Source organism: Lissotriton vulgaris, chromosome 12 (genome assembly GCF_964263255.1).
Source record: "Lissotriton vulgaris chromosome 12, aLisVul1.2, whole genome shotgun sequence".
Classification (NCBI taxonomy): domain Eukaryota; kingdom Metazoa; phylum Chordata; class Amphibia; order Caudata; family Salamandridae; genus Lissotriton; species Lissotriton vulgaris.
Window position 1 is genome coordinate 769,687,256 of NC_141700.1, and position 27,588 is coordinate 769,714,843.

General features: G+C 46.4%; 1 protein-coding gene across 2 annotated transcripts in view; it reads left to right on the plus strand.

Annotated features, from left to right (window-relative positions):
- The window catches only part of CTDNEP1 (CTD nuclear envelope phosphatase 1), a 68,801-nt gene that overhangs the window by 36,439 nt on the left and 4,774 nt on the right, over positions 1-27,588 (plus strand). The window contains exons 3-7 of one of the 2 annotated variants that reach the window (XM_086946098.1): positions 11,505-11,623; positions 14,259-14,330; positions 14,944-15,060; positions 18,282-18,393; positions 19,122-19,206. In XM_086946098.1, coding sequence (XP_086802224.1) covers positions 11,505-11,623; positions 14,259-14,330; positions 14,944-15,060; positions 18,282-18,393; positions 19,122-19,206 — 505 coding nt within the window. The remainder of the gene's footprint in view (positions 1-11,504; positions 11,624-14,258; positions 14,331-14,943; positions 15,061-18,281; positions 18,394-19,121; positions 19,207-27,588) is intronic. The other variant, XM_086946099.1, reaches the window with a different exon arrangement.

Genomic DNA, 27,588 nt, shown 5'->3' on the forward strand with positions numbered 1-27,588 from the left:
TTTTTTCTCCCATAGGAAAGGACGCTGCGGGCAGGTCCAAGATCCTCAGATCTTTCCTCTGTATCACATCAGTTAGGAAAGATTGCCAGGTGCAGAGGGTGGAGTACTCCGCAATATCAGTATATGGTGGGAGCCTGTCGGTCCCAAGCAGGAGCCCTAGTTCTTCTCAGTCTAAGGGTCCCAGCATGCAGCACTACCCCTTTAGCCAAAGTCCAGATCTCCACCTCCGTTCTCCATCAGCCATATGGGTGGCCATTAGGTTATTTCTAATGATGTGCTGTGTCATATCGGGCTATTCCTAGGGCCAGGTCGAGGAATCTTTTGCCTCCTTTTTTTTCTCCAGCCACCTTCTATAAAGCCCCATTAGGCATACACTGGCTGTATGAATCTGTTGAGTGCCTAGAGTACGTTCCAGGTCTCTCATGACCTGCATCCAAAAGTGCTCAATTATTGGGCTGCTCCACACTATAAGGGAGAATTACAACCGTTCTTTCTTCATGAAATTAGTGGACTAGTAATTCACTATCTGAGGTCCATCATAGGAGTTGTGTCCAGCTAGATGGAGCTAGTTTGACCCCCAGCAATATGGCCATTACCACGTTTCATGCATCTATTGCAGTAATAAGGATAGAATGACCTCGATAAGTGCATGAGCATGCTTAAATCGTTTTTTGTTTTTTAGTGTCCGGGCTCACTTGAATATCTGGTTCACTGAGTTGCACCTCAACCTATGCATGTAAGGATACATTTTTAACTGACACTGTTATATAGCTAATCACTCCATTCACAATCTTAAAGACATGTACTGTACCTTAACCTGTGTACGTAAGGGCTCACTACTCAAGGTCACCTGCTAATTGTTAATCATTACGTTTCCAGTTTTGAACGTAGAGGCTTTCACTTATGTTCTGGCACACGCACTGGCGGACACTAATTGTTAATAGTTATATTTCCAATTTTGAACGTTGAGGCTTTACCTCTGTTTTTGTAGTCGCAAGCCTGTCTTTACGGTGCAAAACAGGGCGGAAGCATGTTTGTCAAGTTTTATATTCGTATGAGCGCATATCTACACTTGTGGAGCCCATGCGAATAGAGCACTGAAAATGACATCAATTTACCATTGCATATTATATTCCTTTGATTTGCTCCAATTAGTTTTGATCTGTATAATGTTGCAGAGATTACTTCATGCATCCTAGTTTTTTTAGCGAGGTGGAAATACCGTGAATTATGTAAGATGGTTGTACTTGTAATTTGAATTTTATTGGAAATTGTTTTTATTTCATAAGAACCTGTTTGAGGTGTTAATTTTACTTTGATTATTTTGGTTCTACAGTACATTGGCACCACTGGCTTCATTTGTATATGACAACAGGTTTTTTAGACCTGATTTGTGCTTGTCACAGGTTAAAGTTACACGTAGTGCACTGCAGTATCTCTTTTGTTATTGGAAGACATGTGGTTCTCATTCTGCCATACAATTATTTTATTATATTGTAGTCAACCCTGATGCAGGGTTGTTTGGTCCAAAATGCATTAGTGCAAATGGTCATCTTATGGATAGATGAAACAACAATTCAATGTTAAAGCATCATATGTAAGGCAATTATCATTCAAAGAATAAACAACAGCTGATCTGTTGGCATATCGTTTCTAAACTCATCACAAGTTGGTGAATCTATGGATCGCACTTTTTAGTGCCTCCTAGGACTGGGAAGTGGGGACACTCCCTGTGATAGTTCAATACCACCCTCTCTTTGCACCAGTTCCACAATCCCCCCCCCAGCTTGGCGAGACCAAGCCCCGCCAGCCACGGAGTAGTCCACTGCAGCTGTGCCGCAGAATAGTACAGCTCAAAGTCCAAGACCCTCACACCGCCTCTAGAGGTCGGCCTTTGGAGGGTGCGAAGTGACACATGTGCGCTGTCTGTCTCAGATCAGTTTCCGTAGCATGTGATTGATGGACTGAAACCATGGCTTGGGTATCCAAATCGGCACATTGGCAAAGTAGTAAGGCCTCCGGGCAAGAAGACAGTCTTGGTTAACGCTATGTAGGCCATAATCGGGAGTTTCAGCATCCTCTAAAAGTAAAACTACTTTGGAGGGCGGGCATCACTCGTCAAAGGTTGCCCTCTTATGTCACTGTTGGCGTGGTATATCTTTACCTCCAAGTATTTGAGCACCGTATGTTCCCACCTGATCCTAATCACCCGAATCCAAGGCGATGGTTTCCCACGGAGAGTTAGTGGGTGACCCACTAACTCTCCGTGGGAAACCATCGCCTTGGATTCATTCGGCTCCAGCACCAGATTGACTCAGGTGCCTTGCGGGCTCGACCTACTGAGACCTGACCCCCCCAGCCCAGGATCACTGCTTCATCCTTGATCGCCTGGGCCCACCACCGCTGGACGACTGACTTCCCCTTCCTGTCAGCGTTCCCAGACCTAAGCACTTCAAATCAACGGCAACCCTGTCCTGAAGAGGATCCCGATTCACAGAGGATCGAAACGCCGTCGACAAACACAGCGCGATTTCACGGCGCACTATCAATAGGCTCAGAACTGTGCCGAATTTGAACATTTTTAATCCTATACACTCAATGTAGAGCCTATGTGTTATTGCTTTTTATCACTTTGCGCCGACCACGCTGTTCACCACGTTCACTTGCGTCGTCACCTTCACTTTATCACGTTGTCACCAAGTGCCTATTGGGTTGCTCCATGAATGTTTTCATGTACAGTGCTGCTACCTAACTGTGCTTCCCATTTCCATGTAAACTGGTGATTAATAACCTTTTCACAAAATGTACTGAGACTCCTTGCATTCCTTCCTTGTAATACATATTGTATACACTGTTCTAACTGTCTTTGCTACTGTTACCTAGTGGGACATTGTTTGCTATATATACTTCATACCCAGTCCCAGCTTGGTCTATGGGTTGCACTCCTGTTCCCTTTTATACAGAAAAGACCAGCGCCTTGGGGTACTGGGTCTCAGACGTTTTGTCAGGAATATGGTGCAGTTGCTGTGTATTGAGGGAGGTGTTGCTCTTTGGATTGAACCCGTTTTGCTCTTTGTGTATCAGGGCTGCAAGGTGGGGTTGGAGGCTGGTTGCCAGTATCTTACTAGGGATCTAATAATCTAAATTGAGCCGTGACAGGGGGACGATATGCGGTCATATTAAGGGCGGCACCCAAAGTTTTGGGAATTAAAACGATAACTACGAGGGGCTTCCTGGCTGTGTCCGGGAGGCATCCACAGTTGAACGTGCTGGAATACATCGAGCAAGCTTCGGGGCTAGCAGGGAGGCATACATTTGGTAAAATTCGGCCTGCTACAATCCAGTTCCTAGTTAGCAGCTCTGGTCTCCGGGTCTACAATGGGGGGTCCCCAATGCCTTCTGCTCCTGAGTCGGTAACTGTGGCAGTTGGCCTGACTAGAAATGTATCTGGTGTGCTCTGGGACTGGATTGCCAGCGCTATGCAGGTCCCTATAGTGATCTGTGAACAATGCATGCATTTCAAATTGGGAAAATACTTTATTTCCCATCAGGTCATTTATTTGCATAATGGGGCACCCCCTGTCATCGGGTCAGGTAAGCCAGACCAGTAGCTGACCACCCTGCCCTCTGCATGTGTGGTATTAACCCTTTCGATGCTGATGACGAGCTCAGCTCGTCATCACCCACGGGTGTCGTGTGCTGATGACGAGCTGAGCTCGTCATGGAAACAGCAAAATGGTAATTCCCAGCACAGGAGGGGGAAAACGCCTAGCAGCCAAGGTGTTAAGGTATTCCTGCCAGTTTAGAGAGTAGAGTTTACCTTGCATCTTCAAATGTCTCTTATGTTCCTCCTTCAGGGTATGCCAGGCTTCTGGTCAAGTCGTGCCCTCTGTTTTCCAGGCGCTTGATGTTCTCTTCCACCGTGGACAGCTCCTCCCATAGCGAGCTTCACACTCCACCGACTAAGTGAGGCAGTGCCCTTGAACACCCACTTTAAAGGCATCCCATTCAACATAAGGTTTGGAGGCTGTATGCATATTCACGACATAGTACTCCGTGGTCACATCAGCTAAAGGGTACCTGAACGTCAGTTGATTTAGGTAGTTTGGTAGGAATCTCCATGTAGGTATAGGAGCTATGTGGCATCCACAGTATATACAGGGAGATGGATGGAGCGCTGAAACTTTTCAGACACTAAACCCACCCCCACCCCCAAGATCTGGGTTGAATCCATCATTGTTCTTTAGTTCACTTCGCCACCCCTGTTCAGACCTAGCTGTATGCAAATCAGTCTTGACTCTTTGCCTCATAGGAACAGTCCAGCCCGAACTGCCAAACCATGTCTTCCCTGGACCGGAAACAAGCATCCTGGGACCGGTTTCGGTCTAACAGCCCTCATCACCCATGCTAGCTTGAATCCAGTGGCAAAGTGAGCAAGGGGCCCACGTCTGGCCATCTCATTGCAGGGTAATCTGCTTGGATGGGGGGTGGATTCGTCACATATGGATCTCATATTCATAACACAGTTCTAGTTGCCCCAGAGCAGCATTTGTATGTCAAGGTTTTGAAGAGGAGTTGGGTCCGCGTGGCTTAACCCCTTCCATGCTGGTGACGAACCCCAGCCGTCATGCACTACGGTGCTCGTGTGCTGATGACGGCTGGGGTTCGTCACGGCCCGCCCGTGTTCGTCCGGCGGCCGCACACGGGGGAAATTGCGGCCGCACGGAAGGGGTTAATACTGCGCCTGACCCACATTAGAGTTGTAAAGGCTGACAATCAAAATCCGAAGCCCATTGAGCCTCCGCTCTACTACCACATAGCTTAAAAAGTGTCTGTAGGGCTTCTAGCAGGGTCCTTAACTTCACCCATACCAACACCTCCATAGAGAAAGCAGATAAAAGGGTTGCATAGATCTGTCCCTTCCATCATTTTTGCACTTTAAAAATATAGGGTCCCGTCATCAGGTAGGTCTCCTGTAGGAGAACTAAGTCTACATTTCTTCGCTTCAGATAGAATAGGATTTTATATTGATTACGGACAGCCCCTATTCCCAGAACATTCCATGTAAGGAAAGTATAGCACATTGACCCGTTAGTCATGATGAATTCAAAGAGGTTCGCCTCATCACCCCTCTTTCCTCTCCCGAAGAGAGCAGCACAGCTATGCATGCACACTGAGCAAGAGTAGTAAAACTGTTCCCAACTTCATGCCCCAGGTCAGAGTCTCAACAGTGCTCTGGCCAAAACTAATAATCAAACAGTTCAAAAAGCCATACTCCCAATGCCAGCATGTTGTGTGGGAGGTTCCAAAGAGAGGTGGTCCCCATGTTATTCTTACATTCTTCTTAGTCTTCCATCCCCGACCCCAAGTAAAAGTATGGGATAGTATTATGTGGATCGGGAGCTAATCTGCCCCAGGAGAAAAGGAATGAATTGCGAAGCAGGCACTAAAGTGATGTCCATGCAGTGTACTCTCCAGGAGTCCTCCCAGCAGGCATCCTATGTTGCAAGGGCGGAAGAAAGTTAGAAATGATAATGTGCAGGGAGGAAGAGGCTCACACATTAGATGTCTGCCATCCATGGGGTCCGGAATATGTGAGTTCCTCTAGTAATCTAGTAAAGTGTCAGTCTAAGTGCTAGGAAAATGCTGCTGCGCTGCCGCCCTCTTAGGTGCACCCCATGAGGTCCCCAGGGAAGACGCTGCGTCAAGTGCCACCACCCTCTTTCTCTCTGCCTGTTTGTAATCTGGGTGCGGACCCCTGGCCTCTGCTGGTTGCCCTCGGTGGCGACGTTTTGTTTTGGCGGATCCGTGCTGTGTTCTCTGACCAGTCCAGGTCTGTAGGATTCCAACCAGAACCACGTCGCAGGTGGGTCATTAAAGAACAATGTTTTGTTCCCCATCATGACTTTCAGGTGGGCAGGGAACAGCAGCATGAATTGAATTCTAGCCTTTCGCACCTCATTTTTCACAGCAAGGAGTGAGGTAGGATGTTGTTGAACCAGCTTAATGTAGACCTGAAAGGCAGCCACCAAGGCATGGCCTATGCGAAAGCTGCATGCGTCTTGATCCCTTTTCAGGATCTGATTTCCCTCCCTGTAATGCAGCAACCCGGGCATACCTAGGAGAGGAGGCGCCCCAGGTGGCAGCGGTGGCCTCGTCGAATCTTTGTGTGTCCTCTCCAGGGCAAAGAACAGTAAAGTTCCCAGTGTGCCACCTTTCTCTTCAACTAGGCCTTGAGGAAAGCCACCATGTCCGCCCCTTACGCTCTCCCTGGAAGTCCACCTATCCACACATTATTGCGACTACTGCGACCTTCTGCATCCTCAGCCCGCCAATCCAGGAGTTCTACTTGGAGCAGGTGGTCTGTCACCTTAGCCTGCACGCCCTTGACTGTGTGGCCTTCCTCTCTGAGACTCTGTGTTCTGTTTTACCTTGTCTGCTAATTTGAAGACTCCTTCCGTTCTTCACGGTTTCCTCTGACCCATCTTTTTACACATTTTTATTACTCCTCCCTCCCTAAGCTTACAACCCTCCCTCTTATAATATTTCCGCAATACCTCCCTCCCATTTTCCTCATGGCACTGCATACTATATTCATCCCTTGGACCTCCTACCTGTAATATCGCCCTTTCTCTCATTTGACAACTCACTTCTGTTTCCTTCCTAGTTTTTAGGTTTCGCTGGGGGACGGAGCCGTTAGGCTCCTCCTCCAGAGAAATCTATTGAGTACAGTAAGCACTCTGGAACACGCCCCCCGTCCCATTGGCTAGCTCCATAAATGGAGCCTAGCCATTGGACGAGGGGCCTGTCCGTCAATGCCGGACCAGACACGGGGGCGTTCCCGAGATTCTTTGGCTTTTGCCGACGTCACGCGACGCCGGGAACGCCCCCGAGTCTCCTCCGGCCGGGCCGTGCTTGCTGCTGTCCTGCCTTGTGTCTCTCCTCCCGCCGTCCCCACGTTTCCCGCCTCCCTCCCGACGTCCGTGTCCTTTCCCGCCCCCCTCGTCCTCTCCCGCCCGCCCCCCTCGTCCTCTCCTGCCCCCCCCCCGTGTCCTCGTGTCCTCACAAATTGTGGTATCCCGTCCCGCCCGGGGGTCAACCGGCAGCTGCTCGGCACCTTGGCCGAGGCACGAAGGGGCTGCGACCGCATTGGTGGCTTTTCGGAGGCTCGTCGGCAGAGGCGTGCTCTGATTGGCCGCTGCAGTGGGCCTGTCCCCGTGAGCTGTGCCGCCGTTGGTTGGAGCCTCGCCGCGTCATCAGGATCTGCCCCGGGAGCCGCGCTGTGAGTGGCTGACTCCGGGGGAACCCTCGACGTCAGCGGAGGCCAGTGGGAGCTGCGACGGGGGCCGTGCCTGCGAGGGTGAGTCTTCGGCCCAGAAGCTGGGGGAGATCGCCTTCCACCCCGCACCCGGTATTGACACCGGCTGAAGAGAGGAAGCGCTGGGGGGCTGTGCGCTCGCTCGCCAAAGCGTCACGGACGTGCGCCTCGCCTCCCGAGCGCGAAACTGACTAAAGTCACAGGGGTTGCAGAAGTGACAAACTTCGCCCAGTAGAGGCATCAGATCAAGACCTTCCGTGTGATTTTTACCGCATTAACCAGAATCGCAAATAATTGTGCGTTTGTTTGTAATGGTGCCATTGTTTGTAATTGAGCCATTGTTTGTAATCAGTACGTGTGACACATTTGAGGCTGCAATAAATGCTAACATGATACTAAAACTAGCAAAGACTCATTTGTAACTTTAAAATGATCATTGGCTACATTAGTTAAATCACAGCGATAGTAAGTTTTAATTAGGCACACGAGGATTAGCGGTTGCTACCCCTTGCCCCTTCTAAATGGTATACGTCTGATTTTTGCCGTTTTCTTCGTTCTTCTTGCTCATGTACGTAGGGCCTTGTATCTTGCTGTTTCTATCGTGAGCGTGTGTAGCATCTCGCTGCCTCTCCTCTCCTACCTCTCTCGTGACAGCATAGTGCCGCCCTATCTCTGTCACTGCCATGGCGCTATATGGCCCCTCCTGTTTTCCCACCCTCTATTTGCACGAGTGATAATCTCTTATCTCCAAGTCCTAACTCTTTGATATGCAAATACAGCCTCTTTATTTCTCCCGCCTGTCTCGTGCGGGCGCAGGCTCCTTGCACTTGCTGGTGCGCCCCCTCCCCCTTCCAGAGCCCCCTCCTCCCGCTGGCCCTGGGCAGTGATGCTCGCAGGCGCCTCCTCTCCTCCAGCTCACTTCGCTGGCTGTTGCCTCAGCGGTGCGGGCACCTTTGGACTGTGGCTGTGTTTCCCGAGCTCCTGCGCAGGCTGTGGGCGGCTCCAGCCTCCTGTGTGATTGTGGGCGGCTCCAGGACCCGGCTCTGAGTTACGGTCGCCTCTCGTCGGCCGTCCCGGGGATGTGATGTGGATTCGCCGCTGCGGGCGGGGGCATAGCCGCTCCCAGGGTGAAGAACTGCCCGGCCTGCCTACGCTCTGACCCCCCTGTCCCCGGAATGGGACCGCCCGCGGCACCGGCGGAGGACACGGTAGGGTCCAAGGACGTAGATGAGGGGCGGGGGTGTGCACCTGTGCCTAGAATATGCGGTGGGTATTGTGGCTGAAATGTTTTACAACGTAAAACGGCGAGGTTGGGTTTTTACGTTGACTTGAGTGAGAGAGGTTTAAAGAGGGAGAAAGTTTTAAACAGTTTGTCAGCATGGCTAACTCAAAGAAGGGGGTATTCCTTCAAAATAGTGAGAATCGATAGATTAGTCCGCCTGGCTGCTACCCTTGTGGAATTTGTAAAGAGCCTTCAGCCACAAGCGTGGGAATCGCCCCCACCCTCCTATCTTTTTTAAATATAGCGGGTACTTATGTTTAAAACTGTTACCACAAGACATGCATTTTCTCTTAGAACGACCTTCCGAGAACAGGTGGTTTTTCCGCGCAGATGGAAGCATCTTGCTGTATCCTGGCCTAGTTTTCGGACACTTATGTTTTTTAATTAGCCCGAAAAGTTTCCACATGAACTAGGCTGGACAGGGACTAAACCGCGTAAAAATGTCTTGCTCCCTTGTCCGGTGTAGTTTTCAACGTTGGATTTGGATATTATATGTAGCATCGCGTTTTCAGTCTTTAAATGTAGTAATAATTCAGATTTCACGTACCCATCAAAATGTAAACATCCTTTACTGTGCAAACGGAATGCTGCTTCCTGCTCGTCATTTTTGTAGTGTTTGACAAGGGCCTCCAAGGGGTTCTTGCACAATAACTGGGGTCATCACCTCCGTAAATTCGTTTAGCACAGGCATTCTAACCCCCTGGTCTGTGATGGCAAACATCTGCTTTGGCGGTGTTGGATACCACATTGAAGTGTACAAACAAACCTTTATTTTTTGCACCGTGCCCAAAGGATAACAATCGTCAAGATGAGGCGTGATAGAATAACGAAGTTTATAAAAAAGTAAAAAACCCAAGTCGAAAACATTCACTACTGCAATATGTTGTTAACTTCATGTATGTGCACGCACATGCGATGTGTGCACCTTCAGAGTGGCTGTGTGCACAACATATGCTTATTCTTTAACAAGAGCAGGTGGCACAGATAACTTATCAGCAGTAATAATAAAAACAGCTATTCCCCTTGGAACAACTTGCTTCACCTGCTTTTTCAAACAAATTCTCCTGAAAAGAGCTTCCTAGATTGCTGGAAGGGGCAGTCCCTCGAATCTGGGGTACACCTCCTCCACCTCTGGCCAAGTTCGACCCCCGCCCCACGTATGGAGCTCTCCCTTCATTGTTTACCTCCTCTCTTTCATCACTTCTCCCTTACCCTCCCTCTATTTCATGCTAGAGGCTTCATGCGAGCCTCAGCTGGTGAAACTCTGCTTCTGTGCCACCCCTGACCTCTGCGTGGGGCTCTTTGCATGTGTGTGGGGCTCTTTGCGTGTGTGTGGGGCTCTTTGCGTGTGTGTGGGGCTCTTTGCGTGTGTGTGGGGCTCTTTGCGTGTGTGTGGGGCTCTTTGCGTGTGTGTGGGGCTCTTTGCGTGTGTGTGTGTGGGGGGGGCTCTTGCGTGTGTGTGGGGGCTCTTGCGTATGTGTGTGGGGGGCTCTTGCGTGTGTGTGTTTGTGTGGGGGGCTCTTGCGTGTGTGTGTTTGTGTGGGGGGCTCTTGCGTGTGTGTGTAGGGGGCTCTGGTGTGTGAGGGGGGCTCTTGTGTGGTGTGTGTGGGGGGCTCTTGTGTGTGTGTGTGTGTGGGGGGCTCTTGTGTGGGTGTGTGTGTGCAAATGCAATACGTCTTGCATTTGCGACAGAATAAGCTATTGGCATTGTAAATGAGAGTGCCATTTATTTATCTGTTTTCAAAACCAACACATAAATAAAAAGTTTGTCATTTACAATGCCAATAGCTCAAACTTTTCCGAAGGCGAAACCGTTGCATTGTAAATGCTTGTTCTTTGTACCAGTCTAATTCAGCACACTAATGAAAAAGCAGACTGCAACATGTATTTTGTTTGCCTAATCCCCCGTTCTTTCCTTTTTGTTTATTTTATTAACTAAAACACAATAGTCATCCTCTGCCAAATTATTTAGGAATTCTAAGTGTTTTAGAATAGTTTTCATTTTTAGATTCAGTAATGTTACTCGTGCATTTTTGATAGAATACCCCCCTGATTGGATTTGTAAACGTTTTTTTTTTTTTTGGTAAGTAGCCAAAATTGAGATTAGCTTTCCTGTGGCCCTAAAACTAGTACCCTTGATTCTGGATTATACCGCATCGAGAAATATGCCGTCTTCAGTAACCGGCCACCTCCTCGGGGGAAACCATTATCTTTGATACAGAAAGCAATTGAGATGCTTCAGCTGATTTAGCTGAAATATAAACTGTCATTGCGATGCATTCTGGAATTTGTATGCTGCTGGATGGCCGCGAGTTGAGGGTAGCGACCTTGCTGTTTTAGTACATTTTTAATAACTTTACAAAAATGGGGCATGAAAAAAAGAAACCAGTACAGGTCTGTTATGAGTTTTTGTGGCTTAATTATGCAATTGCTATTCTAACAATAAAGTGAGAAAGGCATTTGTTATTTAGAATTTGAAAGTAGAAGTTTCTCTCCATGTATTCCAGTTCCAGCCACTTGGAGATGGAGGTCTTGGTTTTCAAGTAAGTAACTGCTTCTCCAGCTCCGGTTCCAGCTGGACTCTCCCTTGCATTTAAATTTCTTTTAGGGATGTAGAAAGCTCCTGCCTTGTTTCCAGTGTGACTCTACATGTTTGAAACTTGCTTAGTGTCTGTAAATCTTTGTGGCTGTGAAACCTGATAGCCTCTATATGTAAGGATGTTCCGCTGTGCAGGTCCTCTGTGTGGGTACCGATTGGCCACTGTCCCTCTTAGGTGTCCCAGGTTTGGAGTACCCAAACATTAGTACTTCATGTGGGTCCCCGATGTTGTGTTGGTTCATCTCTTGCAGGTTTCTTTTTTTTGCTTCCTCTAAACTGGTTTTCATTTTCTCTGCTTGCTACAGGTCATGTGAAGAGAAAGATCCTCGTACTCGATTTAGATGAGACGTTGATACACTCCCATCATGATGGTGTCTTGCGACCGACAGTGCGGCCTGGGACGCCGCCTGATTTTATTCTAAAGGTTAGAAATGACGGTGAGGAAAGGGGTCTGTGCCTATGAGGGGCATTGCTCAGGCCACGAGTGCTCCTCTTTCTAAAAACTTCACCTGGGATGTAGTCTTATGCCACTACTGAAATGATGTACTGCTGCAGTATGGATGAAAGGATTCACGTTCTATTGCTGAAGTTGGATGACTGGGTGGTGCCTGCTGCCCTGCTGGAATTATGGTCCCCCACTGTGTGATGCTGAGCCGATTAGCAGTAGCTTGTATCTTTTGAAAATGTTCCAGACAACCAGCAAGTCTCTGGTCTTCTTGCTCTCCCTCCCCAAAAAACTGAGTAATGGAAAACTACTAGTGCTTGACCCTACATCATACCCCTCACTGTACGCACACTTGTTCTTCTGTTAGCAGATCACACAAGTACTCAGAAACAATCATACTGCATGCCAGATTGCCACATTCAGACTTTCACATGCCTTTCAGAATACAGTACCGTTTCTTTAGGAGCAGATTTTTCCCTTCCCGCCTCCACCACAACCTCTCTGAAACATGTTGACCTTCCATGAGGTGCTTTGGACGAGTATCCAATTCACCTAACCACCACAGTTTCTTTTAACAATATCCCTCTCCTAACCAATAAACCATTTATACAAGATCGGAGATATTTTTAATCACTTTTCCAGACAATCTCACTCCTGGTAGAGGGTGGTTAATCACCTGGAGAACCGAACCCTCAAGTGATGATGACCCAATGATGATACTATCCACCTTACCACACTAGCTGAGAAAAATATATACAGCGTACTGTGAATGTGTGGTTGAGGGTCTCCGATACAATTTTCTTGAGACTCTGGATTGTTGACAAGTGATTAATTCCGCTTTGATTATAAGAATGTTACTTTGGAGGCTGAATAAATCTCTGTTTCTAACTCCCTCTTATCTTTTGAAGCACTGAATTATTACATAATTTGCCCACTTCACCAAAAGCCGAGTGAACTGGACAGTCTGTTTTTATATGAAATTGCTTATTATTAGATATAAAAAATAAAGATTTGCCGCTCCACAGCCAAAGCAGAGCATTTGAATTAGGAAGTGCAAAATTAGTCCTCGTCCAGGACGAGGACGACTTCTTAGTGGAGGCTCTGTCCTAGACTAAAAGGTCGGTTCAGTGCCTCCCTATACACCGCAGCATTCTCAAGTCCTCCGTAGAGAACTTGGAGGACCTGATCAAGACTAGAGGCATGACACCCGTGGTCAAAAAGAAGTGAAATGTTTCAGAGCATCAGGAGGTGTGCATCAAAAAATGATTTCCCCCAGGAGTTCATCAATAGTTCAAATGCATCTAATAAACCGTTCTAGTCCAATAAGTAATAAAATATTATATTGCTGATGAGGTGTGAGAGTCCGACATTTTAATTTTGTGCGGAGCTAGTTATTTTGGTGGTGGCACTTAGGGAATGTTTGGCCAGTAATCAACTCAGAAAGCATATTTCTTAGAACACCTGTGGGAGAAACATACTTTGAGTGATGCATGTAACTGCATCAGGTTCAAAGGGCTTCCGTATATAGTGTGCCAACCAAGGGGGAAATATAGGTATGGTTTAATTGGTGCAGATAATGGGCGCTAGGCTGAAGATCTTAAACTGTTGGATTATGATGCTAAAGTAGAGTGGCTAGAGCATAGGACAAAAACTGATTTCCCAAAGCTGAAGGAAAATATTTTCAATGAACAGATGAGGAAAAGCCGGCACTTATATGCCGACACTTTGTTAACTGCGAAATTGAGATTTTGGGGGAAATGATGGCCTAGGCTGGCCCTGATGGATGACGTTAGCAGGTTTTGCAAAGGACACCCTTCCAGTCGTCAGTGATTGGAAGCCAGTTTTCCTCCTGGGGGCCATGGAAGCGAAGCTAAAGTAAGAATGGGAGGCTTCAGTGGTGCTGTTGCCAGCTTTTGGTTCAAATCGAGTAACCACCTCATTTCTGTGAGCCTGGGAACATAGAAGTCGACTGCGTGCACACTGATGCCCTCCTCTGCTATTGTATTAAACCATATCTTGACACTTCTTTAATAACAAAAAATACCATAATTCCTTCGCTTGACTCATCAAATTAATCTGAAACATGTTTATATTGTAAGGGATACCAACTCAAGAGAACCTAAATTACTGGTAACTAATCTCTTCTCAGTCAGGTAGACTTCTCTGCAATAATCCCAAATTCTCACATCGATCACCAATTGTGGGAGAGTTTGAAAGCTGGGGGATTGAGAGGGGTGACCGAGGTCGACCTCGCGCTCTGATTGGCTCGGACAGTCCTAGTTTTTCACCAGCTGTCCAGGCAGATTTCCACAAATTTAGCAAGTTCAATGCAAGACTAGTTAGTAGCAATTCAACATTTATAAAACTAGGTTTAAAAGTTACATGTAATGTACTCCCTTAGGGCCTTATTGTTGGTGTTTCTATGTTGATGAGTGTTGTCATTCTGTGCCTCTGAGTTTATGTAAAATTGTCTTCCCTCTCTCTGTATTTGCACAGTGTCCCAGTTTTTTGTTTTCAAAATCTGGTCACCCTGCCTCTGAAGGAATGTACCGTCTTGTATCTTAAACAGATTCTGATACTGCTTTCCTAAAAATACATATCTCTCTTTCTACAGGTTGTCATAGACAAACACCCTGTCCGTTTTTTTGTACATAAAAGGCCACATGTGGATTTCTTTATAGAAGTGGTAAGAACTCCTTGTTCTTTCTATGTTTGAGAAGATGGTGTGGCTGGAGGGGGGGCTCACCGTCAGGATATGCAATTGTTTAAGTCTCAAAGTAAGTGTTTCCTGAACAATGTTTTCAGGGTTTGGATGCTGTGTCATGGAATGGAAGACTTGGTAGGTGTGATTCTATGATACAGTAATAGCCAAGGTACCTTAATGTTGGGTCCTGTGCGACACAAAGAACATCATGAAGACGCAAGTGCTAATCTGTTGTGGGAGTACCTGCCATGCATGCACTTTTGTTAAACCTTATACATGCATGTCGGCAGCTGGCCAGGAACATGTCATGCGTGGAAGTGAAGAAGTGATTTTGGGCAAGGTACTTAATAGGCCTGGTTTTAGCCATGATTTCAAATGTAGTACATGTGTATGCTGCGGTTTTAGTAATTGGAGCATGCTCAATGTTTAGGTATGGTGATGGTTGCGTGACCGGATAACATGGCAACACATTGTGGCATGTTATGATGGCAAGGGCTGAAAGACTGCATGGTGTGCTTTTTTTCATGACACTAATGTCTGATTTTATGTCCCTGACTTTTTTCTCTCTTCTCCGCCCTCCCTTTCTATGTTCAAGGTCAGTCAGTGGTACGAGCTTGTTGTCTTCACAGCCAGCATGGAAATCTATGGTTCTGCAGTGGCCGACAAATTAGACAACAGTAGAAGTGTTCTCAAAAGGAGATATTACAGACAGGTAAGTGCATGAAATGCTATATTTTGATGGATGCATCTAGCCACAGATTCCTCACATTTTGTATTTTCTTGTTAGGTGCCAGACTGGCATCAGAAAAGTTCCCAGTCATTGTTCCCAAATGCCATGAAAGTCCATGGTACCTCTGTTTCACCATCTGAAGTGACGACACAGCGCCATGTGGACGTCCGTTCCTCTTTTCCCCTGTCTTTTGATGAGGATCTGGAGCTCCCCTCAACTTGTAATTTATTTTTTTGTTTACTGATTTTGGAAAGCTATTTTCTTGATGGTGTGCAGAGATGTCGCCCCTTAAACGACAGGATTTTTCTTGCCATGCCTGTAGTAAACATGTCATCCCGTACCCTCATGTCTGCCTTCATTTCCTTGGCTCCAAACCCACTCGAATGCAAGAAATAAATGCTCCCTGATGCTCTTGAAGGCCATCCGTGAGCTTCAAGGCCGTCTCTACATTGCCAGAAGTAGGACTGGTCCAAGTGGAGCGTGAGCCCTTCTCACCTTGCAGGGAGAAGTCGCTCGTCTGCTCTCAAATATCTCCAGCGGTGTTAGTTCAAAGCAATTTCTAGATTGGAGCAGATGTACCCTAAATTTACTGGCCATAGCAGACTTGGCAGCAGATGAAGGCCTCTAGGGAGGCAATGCCGTTACTCTGGGTCCCTCGGGTGTACTATCTAGGTTTCCAGTTAGATTCCCATCAGCTAGTACTTCCATAACCAACTGTCCCTATTCAGCCTCAATGTGACCCTTAGTTGGTGCCAGGCCATGGCTCATCACCTTTGCTGCAGCGCCATCTGTGCCATCCTCTGCTCCAGAGTCTCGGTTCTGATCTCTGCTCTGATCCAACATCTGATCTGGAATGGACTTAAGCCAGATCTCTGCATACAGGGCACTGAGATCACTAAAGTTCAACCTGTAACTATGGGTGATTACCCTACTGTTGCTTTCTCTTGACACCTACACTACATACAGTTGAAAGCCATGCAAATGCTGCAGTGGAGAGGTTGTCTTCAGTAGGCCTAACACTGCGAGTGCCACTCAGAAAACATATTGGAAGTGGCATCTCAAAACCTTCAATGGTGGATGATTGATGCCAACCTGATGGGCAACAGACACTTGTGCATGCTCCAGCCAGAGCTCATGGTAGAGACAGCTGCATCGTCTCTGGGCTGGGGGAGGGATGTGGAAAACGGAGACCTCTGTTTCTGGTGCAGTAGTGTCACCATGTTGCCCTTTTATAGCGGTTCACTATTCGCCTGCCCTTACAAGCTTTTTTTACGTTTCATCAATCCGGTTTGTCACGATGTGGACTGACAACGTGCTACTTTGTAGTGCTGCAGTAAACCGGGTGTAGTGAGGAGGGGTGAATGTTTGGTGGGTGTGGGCTGTGGTGGAGCGGAGCCCGCACAAGATATCCTTAATGGTCTGCTGCTTGATAGGTTCTCTGAGTATAACTGTTCACTACAGCAAGTACACTCTGGGTCCAGCCGGTGCACCAGAGTTTCCTTCTATAAAATCTCTTAAAGATGCCTTCCACCTTCGGTGGGACTCTGGCCTCTTTTATTCATCCTTGCCTCTGCATCAGGTCCCATGGGTTCTAAAGGTCAGAGGGACCCAGCTCATTGTCCTAGCTTCGATTGTGCTGTGACAATAAGCTGGGCTCGGAGTGTTTGGTACCTGGACCGGTTGGATCTGGGCATTGGTCTAAGCAATTGCGATCCACTCCGGCTGCTTCTTGTGGAAGATCTGCTGTGCGAGTAGATGGACACAATTCTACACCTGTGCCTCCGCACGGTACATATGCAGGTGTGGCGATTTGAGCCTGGCCAACTTTATGGCTCCGATTTACCTTCGGAGGTGGTGGATGTAATTTTGGTACCTCGTTGCCCTTTTACAAAGTCCATCTCTCCTGGAGGTGGTCTGATTTGTCACCTGGTGTGAAGACAGACAGGTTGATCATGCTCAGGCCAAATTACCTGATTTTCTTTTGTCTTGGCTCTAGCCCAGGAAATACTCTGCTGTTAAAGGTTATTTGTCTTCCCCTTCAGGCCTTCCTTTGCTTGATCCACCTTCCTTATTTAGGTCACCAGTTGTGAAGTGTTTCTTAAGCGGTGTTCATGTGTTTCCAAATGCCCCTTTCATTATTCTGCAGTAGAACCTGAATGTGGTCCTTAACATTTTGATGTGTGCACTATTTGAGACTCTTATGGCTGCTTTTTCAATCCAATCATTACTAAGAGCCACATAAGTAAATTGCAGACTCACTCTGTTTAGGTTCTCTATACACCTTTTTCAGTGACAAGTTAGTGTTTCGGACTCCAGTGCCCTTTCTGCCGAAGGTGGTGCAGGCTTTTTATGAAGGGCAATCATTCACAGCCCATGCTTACTTTTCTCAGCAGCATCCTTCTGAGGAGAGGCTGCATCGGTTAGATCGGAAGTGGGTCCTTGTTTTCTACATAGACAGGAATAAAGAGCGCTAGGTGGACTATCAACTTTTTGTCTTTTTGGTTAACATTAGGAAGAAAAGGCAAACCAGAAACAGACCGTATAAAGGTGGCTTGTCCTTTGCATTAAGCTCCTCTATGCTTTAGGCAAAGAGAATCCTCCTGTGGCCTTTGTGCCCATTCCTCCAGGGTGAAAGTTGTAACTATTGCCTTATTTATTATTTTGCGTACTTGGTCCTAAAGAACTTCACGGTATAAAGATCACTCCTCGTACCTATTGCCTTGAGAATGTACTGCTTTCATTTTTAATTCATAATGTGAGAGATCTATGGTTAAAAGAATCTCTCAAAAGATCAAGTTAATTATCTAAGAGTAAAAAGATTTCTGGTGGATACACTAACCACAGATTCCTCACTGCCCACCTGCTTCTCAATTCTGTGGAGTGAATTTCTGGTAAGTCATGGTTCCAAGTTAAAGGTCACACACTCCCCTTGGCACACAGGGGACATGAATACATGTGTCTCAGTTTCATCACTTCCTGAAGTTGGACTGGAGCCTCCATGGAGTCCGATGGCACCACCTGTCGGTGCACAAGAGGTATGGAAAGAAATTTCTCCTGATCCATCTGGCATCTGGGAGGATTCAGAAGGTGAGGAGTCTGTAGTTCGATGGATTATCCACTGGTAGGAATGTTACCAATGGTTCTTCTAGAACATGTGCCATCACAGGTGATCATGCTAACCAGCTGTTTATTTGTCTCTGCAGCACTGCACTTTGGAGCTTGGCAGTTATATTAAAGATCTATCGGTTGTTCACAGCGACCTCTCCAGCATTGTCATTTTAGACAATTCTCCAGGCGCCTACAGAAGCCACCCAGGTAGGAAGAGCAGCACAGTGCATAATGTGAGAACAGGTTAAGTGGTCCCCCAGTGGTATAAGAATCTTCCAGATGGGGCTGCAGTAGCGACTCGAAATCCCTGTTTGCCAGCCCCCCATTATTTTCCTTGTGTCTTGGTGGCTGGGGATACCCTCTTCTTGTACTCCAACAGCTTCTGTTTCCTACTTCCTGCTCCCTCACAACTGGTTTTGCCTGGTGGCCATGTCGTGTCGGTGCCCTCCCTTCAACCCGGATCATGGCAGTTGCCTAATCATTTGCTCTGGTCACCATCTTCCTGTGCCCTGATGTTTGGAGTCGTTCACTACACGTGATGAAGCTGGACCTTTGTTCTGCTATGTTCATGGATTCTTGTGCTGGTCATCTTACACACACATACTCTTGCATTTATATCATTCATTTGGGTTTATACCCATCCACTCCCCTGAGTTTTCTGTTTTTTTAAAAAAGAGTTTGGGACAAAGGTATTGGTCAGGGACTCTTAAGGGAGTGCCTTTTCGTCTTTTGTTGGTTTGTGTTTGATCTGCGAATGTATGATATGGGGGTGGGTGGTTCCAGCTTGCTGATGGTGTCGAAGCCTGAGGTTAGCTCTGTTTAGAGATGCATGTTGTGCCATGTCTAAATATGATGGTGAAATTTCTTTTTAAGAATGAACCTAACTGTCAAACCCCTGGCTATCTGCTTTTGTCACTGTTTTCTTTCTTTTCTAGATAATGCAATACCGATAAAGTCGTGGTTTAGTGACCCCAGTGACACAGCATTACTCAACCTGCTACCTATGCTGGACGCTCTGAGGTAAAAATTGATTAGAAGGGCACCAGGGAAGATTTTACCAACTGTGACTAGTAGTAAAGAGTAACTGTATGAAAACTTACAAGACATATTCTATCTCAACATCCTACCTCTTCAACTCCAGCCTCAGATTTCACACCCTTTTGTGCACTGAGCAGCTCCCTCCATGGGACAGACCGAGATTCCTTTCTTAAAGATTTTTGGCTCAATGCTTCCCCCACCCCCTTTATTGAGGCTGTTTATACCCTTGTGAATAGTAGAAAGCGGACTATTTGGAAAAAGTGGGCTACGCCAATTTCAGAAAATACATGTTTCCAGTGTGATATCTTTCACAAATTCATGTGCTGGAACAGGCCTGAGAAGGCCTTGCCATCGCCAAGAATGCAGTCAAAAATGCAATGGGCCTCTTCATTTTCCACACTGGTTCTTGCGGCTTGAAGCTTGTAATTGGCCAGACTGATGTTATAATTTATTAAAGCCATTTGCCTCATGTGACCTGGCTTTTTTCATAGAAGATTTCTGTCCCGGGACCATAAATTTGTCTAGTCGCATAAACTATGTGCAAGTCCTGTGCAACGCAGGAACATATTGTTTCGCCAGGACATATTCAACCTTTATTCCAATGGCACTGTTGCACATCTACTTGAACACAAATCATTTATCCAACAATAACTTTGTCCCCATGGCGCCCTCTATTGGGGAGACATTGTACAATTATGATGTCTGAAACACAGAGTTTGTACACTCATTGGAATCAACAGCTTGTGTTCTACAGGCCAACTGTTTGTGACTTCTGGAGGCAATGAAGTCTGCTGCTGCTGCGAAGACCACAATTGCCAGATGGATTAGATTGTATATCTAGGGCCACTCCAATGAGTTTTAAAGCGTCATTCTTCAGGCATGTATCCATTAGAGATCCTTGCCTGGTGTTTACGTGTATTACCGGACATGTATTGTGCCTACAATCCCCTCTCAGGGCTTCCGCCTGCAGCAATGCTGAGCTTGGCTCGGATGTTATGTGGTACTCTTTGCTTTACCCTAAAATGTGCAGCGCTTCTTCCTTTCTCATTCTAAATTGACGAGGATTCTACTCCCACAGTTGAGAATGGGGCAAAAAAAAGCCTGGTTGTGACGATGTGATAAATTGGCATTGTGATGACTGTTACAGTGAGTCCATAGTCTGATCCTCATTAGCTTTAACTCATTTTTTATCAGTTTTATGCAAAGGGTATAAATACCATTCAGACAATGCGCACAAGCCAAATTCGTTGCTGGACGGGTAATAAAAGGAGCAGCAAACCTTTGGTTAGGATCATATCTAAATCATACAGGAATAGTTTCTACATGTTTGGTGGTACTGGAGACAACTCATAGACTGCTGCTAAAATGCATGCAGTAATCTCGGCCCAACCAACACTGGAAATTGCCATATTCTTTTAAAAGGGAAGAACGTCAACAAAACCAAACATATAAAACCCTATTCCTTCCTTCCTTCCCCCCTGGAGTGCATTGACTTCACGTGTGTTCACGTGTAGAGAACAAAATAGGTTAGCAAATCAATTTTTAAGACTATAATCTGCCTATGTCCCGAGAATAGGTCTGAAGTCTGATCCTCATTTACAGGAACTTTTGGTGAACCATCAACCAAAAACACTGCAAGAAGGGAACTGGTGAGAGCCCATATGTGTGCAGAGAAGGCTCCGACTGTAGGTGGCAGAATATCCTCAATGTTAATAATGGTAAAGAGCATACAGAATAATTTTCATAGTTTGAGAGGGAAATAGTTATCTATTTTGTTTTTAATATCAACATTCCTGGACTATACAAAATTACCCTTGTTGGGGTTTTGGTTGATTAGTTTACTGCTGCATTTTGCTAAAATTCTAATAAAACTATTAAAAATTAAGCATCTTTAAGAATTCTGCTTAACACATTACTTTGCTATCTCTTTATATAAGCAAATCTAAATTGTTTTTGTTTTAGAGTGTACCGATTACTCTCAGTTAAATAGGCCATTTTGTGGCTAGGATCCAGAAAAATTACATCCAGGGAATGATTATTCTGACAGTGACTAATTTTGTTCAGACTCTTGAGTCATGACATTTTTGGGGTATATTGCAATAGTTATGCATGCTTGTTTGCACATGTCTGGCCAGGGAATGGTCACAAGTGACAGGTCACTGTGTAGATCTGCTGGTTAAGCCGTACAGCATCATGTAGTGGAACACAACCTGTCTACTTTTCTAGGCCATCAGCCGCAGGTGACTGTTAACACAGATGCATCACTGGTAGGGTGGGAGCGCATCAGAACAAACTGATAGTTCAAGGACCACTTAACTACAATGTATTACATTCAAAAACAAGGAAGCACTCGTTTGCCTAAGCTGACAAAGTTAGCTCAGTCGATATTGCAATGTGACCTTTGTCACCAAATTGTGCTGATAGCGGAGCATCTGCTGAAGATGGTCAGTGACTTTGCAGACCCGCTACGCAGAGTGCAGAAACAAGTACATGAGTGGGAAAGGAATCTAGATACTTCACGTTTTGTTGCCCAAACCTCCTGTTGCCTTTTCCTGTCTATATGCCACAGTTGTCCCCCGAGACAATATGCTTCCTCCGGCTAAGAAGTGTGATGCGCTCCAAGGAACAGGAATTCCATGCTGTGATCAGTTTTTATCAGAGGGTCACTTTGTAGGAAAGTAGGATCTGCTTTCATGGTTACCCCCATTTTTTGCTGGTGGTGTTCTGTTGTCTGACTAGTCTGACTGGAATCCTGCTAATTAGGCCCCCATTCACTGTGATTCCTCCCAAAATTTGAGAAAGGTAAGTACTTTGATACCTTCCCAATTGGCTACTAGTGTACCCCTGTAAATCCCTAGTGTATGGTCCTAAGGTACCCAGGGCATAGGTACACCAGGTGTTTCCCACGGGCTGCAGCATCTATTATGCCACCCATGATAGACCACTCAAACTGTGACTACAGGCCTGCCACTGCAGCCTGTGTAAGTTGGTGCTAGCACCACTTACAACAGATCTAAGTTTCCTTATATCTGAGGTCACAGCATTTAAAACCTAGAAGTCATCCCTGTGGCCGGCTCTTCAGTCCTGAGGACAGGGTGCTTGGTTACAATTGTGAGCGTGTCCCTGCATGAGCAGGGCCCGTCTACAAACCCCAGAGTCGATTCTCCAGGCTTCGTAAGTGCAGTCAGTCATTTAATACAAATAGTGGACATCAAGTCCAATATGAGATGTCGAACTATATATTGGAAGCACCGAAACTGGTCATGTTTGGTATCAAACATGTTAAAATCCTACCTCAACAGCGATTTCAGTGTTGGATGTAGGATCCCATGTACTGGGGGGCTCCCCTAGGGTACCCCCTGTATTCCCGGTACCAGTCTTTCAGGGTCTAACAGCAAGCTAGTGTTGCTGCCGACCACAGACAAGTGTCTGCCCTCCTGCTGCTGAGCTGAGCTCGAGCGGAGGAAGGGAGAACAATAAGTTTCCTGCCTCAGCGAGGTGTAACCACCTCCCAGGCTGGACTTAGTGTATTGGGCTGCTTTGAAGGGTACATTTGGTGCCCTCCTTTCATACTCCAGATTTGAATCCGTTCAGGGAGGCGTTGGCTCCTGATCTGGCACGAAACTGGACAGAGGACATGGGAGTATCCTCCCCTCTGTCCATCCCCTCCTCTGGGAGGGATCCTTGAATCGTCCCAACCGTTTCCCTAGGGTATTTAGGGCTTACCTGTGGGTGGCTCTTCAGATTCGTCGTGGGACGAGATTCAAACTTGCAACCACTATAACTGTCTGGGCACCTTGGACTTCGCCTGGAACCAGGACTGCATCATGGAAGACTCCTGCTGCTCCAGGTCTCGTCTTCCCGCCAGTCTTCTGTGTCGCCTGTGCTCCATCCAGGTTCCTCTCCAGGCCTGTGGCAATCAAGGACACCCAAAATAATGTTCCTTGGAGTACAGCAGTCTCTCCCCTGCATCTGCAGGCACCACAATGAAGCTGACCGGTCTGCTACTCCTGTCGTCTTACGACTCCAAATGTCCCAGCAACACTGGTGGTGGCTCTGCAACTCACTAAAGGCCTACTCTGTTCTCTCAGGAAGTTTGAGGCCAGTATCCCTCGTAACCGCTGAGAAAGAACCCTTGTGCACTGCGCCGACTTGCAGTTGCCAAGACTTGTTAGCTCCTTCCTCCAGAGATCTTCGGGCTACAAGTAGCTCCAGCCTCCAGCATCTCTTCCTGCCAAGATCTTCATCCTCACCGCACCCTCTGCACCGTGGACCTGAATCTTTGGTGAGCTGCTTGAGGTATTCTTGCGACTCCTGTGCCTTCGGCCTGTGGGTCATCTTGAGGGTCTTCTTTGGCTTCAGTGGGCTCACCTGCTTGCTCGGGGACTGCTCTTGGCAGGTCCCTTTCACCTCGCTGGTCCCAACGCTGCACCTTCTTCGTTTACAACGTCTGTTGCTGCTGCCTAGGTTTGTTGGGCTTCCGTCGGACACCGCCCCCTGGTTCTTGACTTCCGGCGTGGAACAGCTGGTGAACGACTCCTGGTCTTCCACAGCGTCGCCTGGTCCTCACAGTTGCAGCGACAAGGTCACTGTCATCATTCCTGCTACTTCTGTCATCGGTGGTAATTGGTCTTCTGTGCATCCTGGTTACTTCCGAGTGGCATAGACTCTTTCACCTTCTTCGCCAGTGGCACGTTATATGAAGTCCTCCATTTTGGTCTACGGTGCTTTTCGATGTCACTTTGCACCTATGCACCTGGCTTCCTTGGTGTAGGTATCCTGATTCCTGCGGTATCCACAGGTGGGGAGACTCTTCAACCCTCTGTCTTTCACTGGGAAGGGTCCTTCTTAAAAACTGCAACTGTAACCCCGCATATCTGGAATTAATTGTTTGGGCAGGTAATGACCATAGAGTGCCTTTACACAAAGAAGCACTGGAAGAAGATATTCGAAACGTTACGAAACGTTAGGAAAAATACACAAAACAACACCGATATTGCCTATGCTAAAAGGTATGATGAGGCATACTAATGATATTTTTAAGACCCAGTTAGAGCACGTATATTACCACCTAGGGTGGGCAAAAAATATACTCTCCCCCCCCCAACACTCCTCCCCCCCATCTGTCTCAGTTTTTATTGGGGGCCAGTTGCCTTTCGATTCCTTTGTGGCCTCTAATGCCCGTAAGAGGGTACCTTCACAAACAAGAGAGGCACCACTTCCAGATAAAGATTCTAAGCTGATAAATGTTTCACGGAAAATAGTAGCTGCTCAATCAGCCAACCATTGGCATATAGCTTATACCCAACATCTGTTATCCAGATACGATAGAGCTCACTCGGATGAGATGGAAGAATTATTGAAAAATCTCCAACACAAAAACAGGGAGCAAGAAATGGTGCAAGAAGGAAAACCATTTTAAATTCCTCTATCAGTTGTGCGTTAGATGCTGCAAATACTGCTAGAGAAATCAACACTAGCATTATGCTTAGGAGACATGCATGGCTCAGAATTTCTGGTTTCAAATTAGAAGTTAAACAAACCATTCTTAATGCACACTTTGATAAGGAACACCTCTTTGGGCATCAAATAGACCAGTCCCTTGTAAAAATAAAAAAGAATACCCAAGTAGCAAAGTCTATGGGATCACTTCAATCTCTTTCTTCCAGAGGTTCCTTTTCTCGCTCCTTTTACAGAGGAGGCTCCAAAACTAACCTCACAAAACACAAACACTATCACTATAATCCCCCTTTAGAGGATTCTACAAGGTTGGATATAGAGGGAACAATTTTAAAGGTAGAGGTAGAGGTACACCAACCTGTACCTCTCAGTCCACTTACAAGCAGTGACTTGCTAGCACCCCTCCCGACCATTCACCTGTCGGGGGATGATTCTTCAACAGTTTCTTCCTGTTTCTTAACGTCAGACCAAATGGGTTTTGGATAATATCCAACATGGCTATTGCCTGGAGCTTACCAGCAATCCTCCCAATATTCCACCTCTCATTAACAAACTCTCGCTACCACACCAACAGCTACTCAAACAAGAAGTACAAGCTTGTCTAACAAAAGGAGCCATAGAACCAGTTCCATTACTACGTCAAGGATCAGGAGTTTGCTCACTTTATTTACTAATCCCCACGAAGTACGGGTCTCTACAACCAATCTTCGATCTCAGACCGTTAAACCTATGCAAACTGTCAGAACACTTCCATATGGTTACCCTTCAACAAGTGCTTCCACTTCTGCAACAAGGCGACTTTGTGAACACTAAACTTTAAGGATGCATACTTCCATATTCCTTTCCACCCAGCATATCACAAATATCTCAGATTTGTGATAGCAGAAAATCACTATCAATTCGAAGTTCTCCCATTTGTAGGGACTACTGCAACCAGAGTATTCACAAAATGTCTAGCAGTAGTAGCAGCTCTTAGAAGACAACAAATTCATGTCTCATCAAAGCCAACACACAGAAAAAGTGTTTACAACACACTCAAACTACCATAAACCTCATCATTTCGGGTTTACAGTCAATGCACAAAAGTCCCATCTTCAATCCTCACCACTGCAAACGTATCTGGGAGCAATGCTAAACACTCACACAGCTCTAGCTTCTCCCAATGCAGCCAGAACTCAAAACGTTCAAACTTTATCACTACAGTATGAAGACAACCAGTACCTAACCGTGAAAACTTTCATGCAACGCATCATGCATTGCAATAGTTCCTCACTCAAGATTACATATGCCTCCTCTACAGGAATGCTTAGCACGTCAGTGGAATCAATCACAAGGTCAATTAATAGATCTAGAGTTGGTAAACAGCTGCACTCTTCACTCTCTGCAGTGGTGGAACACACAAAACCTATCAAAAGGACGGGCCTTCATCGACCCGATTCCATAAGTCGTACTAACTGCAGCTGCATCTCTCACAGGTGAGGTGCCCATATCCAGCATCTAACGATTCAGGGCTTATGAGACACCAAACACAAACGTCTCCACATCAATTAATTGGGGCTTCCAGCTGTTCATCTAGCACTAAAAGCGGTTAAGCCTCACCTCCTAGGTAAATTTGTACTAGTCCAGACGGACAATATGACGGCTATGTAGTATGTACAAGAACAGAGGGGACCCACTCACTACAGTTGTCACGCCTCTCTCAGACCATTTGGCGTTGCGCAATACATCATAAAATGAATCTTCTTGCAGAACACCTTCCAAGCATGCACAGCCAATTTGCTGACCTCCTCAGCAGGATTCTGTGACCAGGACACGAATGGGTACTTCATCCCTCGGTTCTCCTTCCATACTTTGAAAAATGGGGATTCCCACAAATAGATTTCTTTGCCACAGCAGAGAACTCAAAAGGCCCAAACTTCTCCCCCAGATTCTCACACCATCTATCCAAAGACAATGTCCTATGTATGAACTGGTCTGGGATATTTGCTTACTCTTTTTTCCGTCTCTCCCTCTACTTCCATTTCTGGTTTGGAAACTTTGACAGAAATCACTCGCACTCATTCTAGTAGTTCCCACATGGGCTCGTCAACCATGGTTCACCACCCTACTAGAGCTGTCAATAGTTCCACACTAAAAACTGCTCCTCACTTCCAACCTTCTCACATAGAACCGTGGTGTCGTGGTCCCTCGGAGGACTCTCAGGATCGGCTCCTTGCTCAATGGGTCCACCTATTGACAACCTCAATTCCGAATTGCCGTAATGGCGCGGAAGATCAAGGGGGTAAATCGGGGGGGAAAGAAAGGATGGGAACAGCAGGAAGGGAGACCTGTAAATGAAAAAAGGTTATTTAGACACACTGCGCTAACAGTCTCAATGGCCAATTCAAAGCTGTATGGGGTTTTTATTTTTTGCCCCCACAAGTCTACCTGTAAATAAAAAAGAACTCTGTTCTGATAACCATAAGAAGAAGGACGATTGGCAGTCATCGAGACCTTCTCTTGGGCTACCCTGTATTTGCTTAGTCCTAGGGCAGACACGTGGTTGCAGGTGGAGCGCTGGAAATAAAGGAACAAGGAAACATAAACTGTGCACAATGGAATATGACCAATACACCTCGGTAACCAGTATAACTACATACAGTACCCACCCGTCAGTGTATGGGTGCGGGCCTCACAAGGGAGGAAGGATATGCTTATATGGCAGCTACCTCTCTACGTCCCCTGCTAGAAGGTAAGCACAAACACACACACTTATTGCACATGAAACATCTTTGCCAGTACCGTTGACAGCCTTTATCCATTTTGACAAATGGTACCCACAGCAATTATCCCAAGTGCTGTACCACGTAGTAGAGAGAAAAAAAAGAATATACCACCTGGCATCAATACCAGTAGAATGTCCCA